This window comes from Pimephales promelas, chromosome 19, assembly GCF_988280905.1.
Source record: "Pimephales promelas chromosome 19, fPimPro1.hap1.1, whole genome shotgun sequence".
NCBI classification, from domain to species: Eukaryota; Metazoa; Chordata; class Actinopteri; order Cypriniformes; family Leuciscidae; genus Pimephales; species Pimephales promelas.
In genome coordinates, this window is record NC_142787.1 from 6,971,212 (window position 1) to 6,978,775 (window position 7,564).

General features: G+C 38.6%; 1 protein-coding gene across 1 annotated transcript in view; it reads left to right on the forward strand.

Annotated features, from left to right (window-relative positions):
* gabra3 (gamma-aminobutyric acid type A receptor subunit alpha3) overlaps positions 1–7,564 on the forward strand; it is a 480,166-nt gene that overhangs the window by 346,647 nt on the left and 125,955 nt on the right. The window contains exon 8 of the mRNA XM_089123407.1: positions 2,343–2,495. Coding sequence (XP_088979533.1) covers positions 2,343–2,495 — 153 coding nt within the window. The remainder of the gene's footprint in view (positions 1–2,342; positions 2,496–7,564) is intronic.

The following is a 7,564-nucleotide window of genomic DNA, read 5'->3' on the forward strand; positions in this document are numbered from 1 at the left end:
TTGGGCTTATTTTTCAGAGACAAGACATATCCAATGTTTCAGAGAACTCACAACCTTAGATGGGCCAAAGGCTGGCCTTCCAACAGGACAGTGACTATAAGCACACAGCCAAGACATCACAAAAGTGGCATAGGGAAAATTCTGCAAATGTAAGGGTTATCCAAGTATAGGCTCTGGCTGGGACTTTTACAGACAACAGTCAATACAATTTTCTTTAGAATAATAAGGAAAAAATGATAAATGTAAAGAATTTTAGTATGAAGCTGCAAAAGAATAAAAATAAAGAAAAATATAACAATACAATGTTTTTTTTGCAATGCATAATGTCAGGGTTCTGTCACTTCTGTCTGGGTTATATTCTGGTTGGTGACAGAGCTCTGACATTCCCAGTTTGTCCTGTGTTTCTTTAGTCTGGTTTATTGGCCCTCATTGGCCCAAATTTCCAGCGTACACCTGGCGTACAACCAAAACCACGGTGACTTTGAGATTTATCAATATGGACGTTGGCGTACGGCACGCTCAAATCCTACGCCAGCTCAGGAGGTGGTATACACACGTTTTGAGTTAGTGCAGAAATGCGCAGAAAAATTCCTAACACCACAAAACACACTCACAAACTAAAAGATATGAAATCACTGTAAAAAAACAACAACAACAACAACAACAACATAGTAATTATAAACTTAAGCATTTATTTTTGTGCAACATGGACTTCAATGTTTAATTTATGTGACTTTACCAAAGCATTTGATTTGTAAGCATTCCTTCAGTTGCGAGCCTGTGCACTTTACCCTGGCGTTTCAGGGTTATCCCCGGCAGGAGCGCACGGACTTGGTTCGCTAATGAAAGGCTTTCAATGACCAAAAAACATTTCAGACTGACAAAATAATAAAAAAATACATTCCTCTTCTTTTACATATATTATTAATAATAATAATACAAATAATAATAATTACATTCTTCTTCTAAATAAGATAAGCGTCATTAATAATACAAATCATAATAATAAGAAGAAGAATATTACAAAATGCAATTATTAATGTGAATGAATGGTACTCCACATCACATCACTATTGTACACCCCAATACATGTGACGTGATACGAAATTGAATGCTAATTCAAAAGACGTGCTAAAAAATAATGCATTGTGATAGGTCATTTCGGCTGCACGTCAGACAAGTTTATCTTCTTTGCCGGCGTCTTCTGTGTGTCCATGGCGTAAAATGAGGGCGTGGGGGAAGCGGAGTCTTCAAAATTTAGGCACGTGTTATTTTAATGACAATCTTTTCAGCCGCGGGATTTATCAAGGGCAGGTAGCTATTGCGTACACCTGGATTTCAAAGGTACGCACAACTTTATAAATCAGGCAGTGAGAAGAGTTTAAGCATAATCTTACGCCAACATATGCGCCTGTTTCTACGCAAGAATGATAAATGAGGGCCATTGTGAGCGTATGGCTTGTCTTGTATTTCTTGTGCCATGTGCTCTCCTGTCAATTGTCTAGCCCCTCCCATCGCATTACCTTATAGTTGATTAATCTTCCCCACCTGCTTTGTTCGTTACCCTCTTTTGTTTGCTCCTTATTTAGTCTCCCTATGTTTACAGTCCTGGGGGGTATTGCACAAAAGCAAGATAAGGGATTAAGCTGGGATTTTCCAGTTATCCTGGCTGAATTTAGCCCTGACTCGGTTGCACGAATGGAGGCTAAATTAATCTACATTAAGTTACTATGGAGATTTACACTTTGCAGCTAGCCTGCTCTAGAGCAGGCTAACAACCAGGCTAAGATTAATCCTAGTGATTTATCGACTAGTTCCTTTCTTAATTCTACTTTTGTGCAATACCCCTCTGTGCTAGTTCATTGTCCAAGTTCCTTGTGTTTCCTGTTACCGTTCTCTTTTTTCCCCCATGATGGAGTTTTGTTTTGTTTTGTTTTGTTAGTTTAATTAATACTACCTGTTATTTCTGTACTTGAGTCCTCACACCTTTAATCTACCCATTCCGTCACACTAATCTACTTTTCTTTCTTTTTTTCTCAGAAGAAAATAATATCTTGAATATCTTAGTTTCTTCTAGACGGCAATGAGATTAAATGAGATAAAAGTCTCCTACCTTTATTTTGAATTTTCTAAATTTTTAACATGTTATGTGATTTAAACACAGCAAATTGTCCATCCTACTCTGAGATATCTCTCTATATCTCATTTACTTTGCTTGTATGATCTTCGGTAAATAAATAATTATGATTTTGCGATAAATAAGGAATATTTTAGTCTATGTGTGTATAATTAATAATCTCTATTATGGTCTCTCTCTTCTCTTTTTCTCATTTCTTATATAGGAGAATATGTAGTGATGACAACATATTTCCACTTGAAAAGGAAAATTGGCTATTTCGTGATCCAGACGTATCTCCCCTGCATAATGACCGTCATTCTCTCTCAGGTCTCCTTCTGGCTGAACCGGGAGTCTGTGCCAGCACGCACCGTCTTTGGTAAGCTTTTCTTCCATATTGTTTCTTAATGCACAAATGTGCTCTGCAAGTTATCTGGCAAATAACACATCCAACATTGAGGTGTTGTTTAAATTGAGACTACATTAAAACATGCTGCTTCTTAAAGTGGTAGATATGCTTTTGTTTTTTTATATTGTTCTTATTTGTGATCATGAAACAAGCAAGAAGCATTTAAGCGAGAGCATGAAGGATTATTTGAAAAGTTTGTATTCTGTATGAAAGTTTACCATGTATATTCCATGAGAGGCCCTAAACCTGGATAGCGATTGATTCTGTTTCTTTTGACCTGTAATTATCTCTGCCACCACTTAAGCACCTAATTAATTACAGATTTGATTAACCTAAACCTGGAGTGAAATTAAGTTAAAAAGTGATGCTGACAAGACAGGAAAGGTAAAGATAAAACCAAAAGCGTTACAGCTGGGTTTTTTTTTTTTTTATCTGTTTATGGTGGTGGTTGTCATTTTGTGCTTTTTTTCTGAACGTGCTGTTACGAATAGATTACACCTCTACTCAGAGAGAAGGAAAATATGTGCAACAATTAAGAATAAATAACTTACTACATCAGATGAATCTGTGCTCCTCGAATTGAAACTACCAGCACTTTTGATGTAACTTTTCCAGGATTATTACGATAGTATTATTCCTCACAGCACAGCAAGATGAGGCAAAGTACAAGATTCTTATTAAACTGGATGTTTTATCCAGCTGATGTGGGCATTGGCACTGTGGGCATTGGGACTTGGCCGCTTCGTCTTGACCCTGGTCTAATCTGTATAAATTTTGTTGAAATCACATATGAGGATTTCGCAGGCTGTGGAGAAATGCAATCCTCCATTGACACGGAGTGCTGTCATGTAGTGTTGTTTTTGGCGGCCTGTTTTAATTTTAGTTTTAGTCTAGTCTTTGTGTCAAGCTGACATTTTAGTTTTTATTATTTTTAGTCACTTCATGCTCTTTTTAGTCTAGTCTAGTTTTAGTTGACGAAAACCGATGACATTTTAGTCTAGTTTTAGTCGACGAAAGACATAGTCTAGTTTTAGTCAATGAAAATTGTATTTTAGTCTACACTGTAAAAAATTTGGAGTAGGATTTACTTGAAAAAACCTTGCTAAACGATCTCACTCAGAAAATGCTAGTAAATTTACAAAGATTTGCCAAGTAAAAACCTAAACATATTTATCAGTAGCTTTAATTAGAAATCTTTAAGTTAAATTTACTTGGAATGTGGAATTAAGTAAACTTTACAAAAAATAAGTAATTTTAACTCGGCTTGTAAAAGGTTGATTATTACCGATTTCCTTTGCCTTTGTATTACACTTCACTAAAACAATTATCTTGAATTGTATTAGTCATTTATAGTATGTTCTTTTCTTAGATCATCTAAGTAATTTATATATACATCATGTCAGACTTTAAGCCTTATGTGAATGCAAACACCTCAATACTTGGTAGACAATACACAATGGTCGTAACATTTGATGGATCGTTTTTGTGTTTGAATGTGTCGTTTTAAGCAAAAAATTTACTCGAAATGTCACAAAATGGCAATTTACTAATACTGAAAACAAAAATCAATGATAAAACAGTGTAAATACAGCTGGAAACCAGTGAAAAATGAACCTCATTAATTATTCAAGGTCCAGTGCATGATGGGAACCCCAATATCAGAAAACTTGAGTAATTTTTACTTAATTTTATTGAGTTGATATTAAACTTTCATTTATACTCGCTTGAAATAAGTACTGATATGGAATTTACTTAGTTTTTTTAAATTCTTGCCTGAACTAACTTTTTCAAGTAAATTACATTGGGTTTTTTCACTAGTATTTACTTAACCAAAAAATCGTTTTTTACAGTGTATTTTTAGTAGGCAAGTCTATTTAACCTAGTCAATAAGTAGCCTACCTAGTAGTAGGCTAGCCTATAGACGAAACCAATTTTTTCTTTTAGCCAAACCCATTTCAAACAATCTTATCTTCTTATATTATTGTTACCTTATAGACTCAAGAATACATCCATTCCAGACACAGAAGACGCTCTGAATTGAATTTACAACATAGGCTATTTACCAACCAAACATGTTAGAAGTAGCCTACACACAAGATGAAATGAAAGTTTTTTCCAAATGTCATTTCTTCTTTTTCTCCCAAAGACGAATCCTTTTCTCTGTGTCAGACTTAACTTTGTTTGTTGTCGTTTATGCTAACGCCTGTTTCACACACACTCCGTTTGCAGTGCATATTTTTCCCGCACCCATACAGTTTTATAGATTAGTGCTCATACCGCGCGCTCTAGGAGCGGTGCGTGCATAACAGCAGAGCAGAGGACACAGTAGGCAACCTCAACAACGCGACACAATGGATGTAGGCTAAAATACTGATTTGAAATAAAAAATAGAGGATAAATGTTGTGATTGTGGTACAGCCGTAGATCAGTTGCACACTGCAAACGCAGCACATGTGAAAGCAATAACGCGCGCTGCTCCTGCATACACTCTACACACGGAGTGCGTGTGAAACAGCTGTAAGTCACGCAGCTGCTTCTTCTAAATAATGCCGCGAGTGGGGCTTGAGGATCTGAAGTCGCAAAGGTTTGCACAGTGCGATCTGATGCAGCCCCTGAAGTGACACAGGAAACAGAAATGCTGCATAATAATGCAAGTACGAGACGAAATAGCGTTAAATAACATTTCGTCTCGTCTCGTTTTGGTCAACGAAAATGAAGAGATATTTTAGCATAGTTTTTATTTTTGTAAACCACATTTAGTCTCGTTTTTATTCGTCAACGATATTGCATTATACATTTAGTTATAGTCATCGTCACACGACCAGCATTTACGTTGCGTCTCGTCTCGTTTTCGTCACGTGATAAAGGTTCGTTGACGACTACATTTAGTCATAATTTTCGTTGACGAAAGCAACACTACTGTCATGACAGCGAGGTCATCACGTCGCAGGCTTAAGGCATCGGTAAGACGAGCGGTTTCCGCAAACTCAATGCTTGTAAAATGGCAAATAATCCTTCTGATCAGTCGGGGTATTTTTGCTTTATACATTTTAGACTTATTCTCAAATTCAGCTTGTTTTAGGGGGTGGGATTATTAGGCCATTTTAATCAGACAGTTTGACCTGAGACCTGATTCTATTTTGTCTGACATTTCTTTTTTTTTTTTTTTTTTGGCCAATGTCCGGTAATTACCGGACAACGGAAACCCTGACTACATAATGTAGTACATAAATGGTGGGTCGACTGCATATATATATATATAGGCCTCCACTCATACTGAGTGGGTAGACATGTCGATTGCTGATTGGAATGTGATGATTGGATAGATAATTTTAACATGTTCCTCTCGAACTTTAATAAAACATAATTTCACAAGTTCACACTTACACTTAATCAGATAAGCAGCCTTGGACGGCCCCCCACAAATTAAAGATTGCAAGGCTGATAGTGTGCTGTTCGGAGGGGGTTAGTTTGTTGGACGGGGAGGGTTCTTGCATCATTGGACGAGGGCATTGCTGCTGCTGCAGTGAAGGTGAGATTTAATCAGAAATGGGCTCCTAAAGGTGCAGAGGGAACATCACTGCTGCGGCAGTGGAGAAAATTAGCCCGAGAAACTGAGCTCCTGTGTGAGCAGGGGTGTAACACTGCTTTAACAGTGAATGCAAGGTTAGACATAAACCGAGCTCCTGCGGGAGTATAGATCACAGTACTGCTGAGGCAGTGGAGAAAATTTGCTAGAGAAACTGAGCTCCTGCCGAAGTTGAGGTGACATCCCTGCAGTGGCAGTGAAGGAAATTTTCCAAAGAAACTGGGCTCCTGAGCGGGGGTGTAACACTGCTGCAGCAGTCAAGGCAAGGTTAAACAGAAACTAAATTCCTGCGGGAGAGGAGGTGACATCACTACTGTGGCAGTGGAGAAAATTTTCCAAAGAAACTGAGCTCCTGTGGGAGTATGAGGAAACATCACTGATCCAGTGGGAGTGGAAAAAAGGGAGTGAGACCTAGCGGAGTGGGACCTAGCAGAGGCAGTGGAAAAAAAATAGCCGGAGAAACCTGCGGGACATCACTGCTGCGGCAGTGAAGGAAATTTAGCTAGAGAACTGAGCTCCTGTTGGGAGCTGTGGCAGTGAAGGCAAGGTTAGCCAGAGAAACTAGACTCCTGTGGGAGCAGAAAGGACTACTGTGACTATGGAGAAGGTTAGCCAGAGACAAAGATCCTGCGGGAGTGGAGGATATAACACAATAAAGGAGCAAGCAAGGATTGGGCTCCTGCTGGAACAGGTGGGAAGATTTGAATTGTTTTACTGTTTTAGTGGATTGATGTTAATTGAGGTGGATATGGCAAGCTTTTAAGCTGTAGGCCAAGGACAAAGAATACATTTTGAGATTGATGACTGGGCCTGAAGGAGCTGCTGAAGGAGCTTTAGGCCACTGGTAGGGAAATGATTTAGAGGCAGTCAGAGGAGACGGTAGTGTTATTTGGGTCTGCATTGCTAGCGGAGGCATCCTCACGCTAGGGTCTGCTGAAGGAGTTGTAGGCCACTGGTAGAGGAAAAGGTTTGAGACCGCGGAAGGAGAAGGAAGTATTATCCAGGCCTGCCTTGCTAGCGGAGGCAGCCTTGTACTAGGAGCTGCAGGCCATGTAAAATTGTGAGAGTTAGACACAACAGGATGAAATGGCTGAGATTTCCCCATTAGCGGAGGCAACCTCACGCTTAGGGGAAGGCATTCGTTGAGAGGGGCAGGAATTGATGTACTGTATGCGGTGACAATGATGATGCGTTTTATTTCTAATGCGCTTTTCTCCAACCCAAAGACAGCCCAAAAACAAATATTAGATAATTAAACAACTGAACAAATCATTCAAACTGATTCGTGAACCGATTTAGACAGATCTGCCAACTTGTTTGATGAAGTCTTTGAACAGAATCGACTCAAAAGAGTGATTCATTTGTAAATTGAGCATCGCGCATGCCCATAAAAAGATACAATAAACTACGCATTTAACAACATGTATTGCATTAAAATATAGTAACGAGA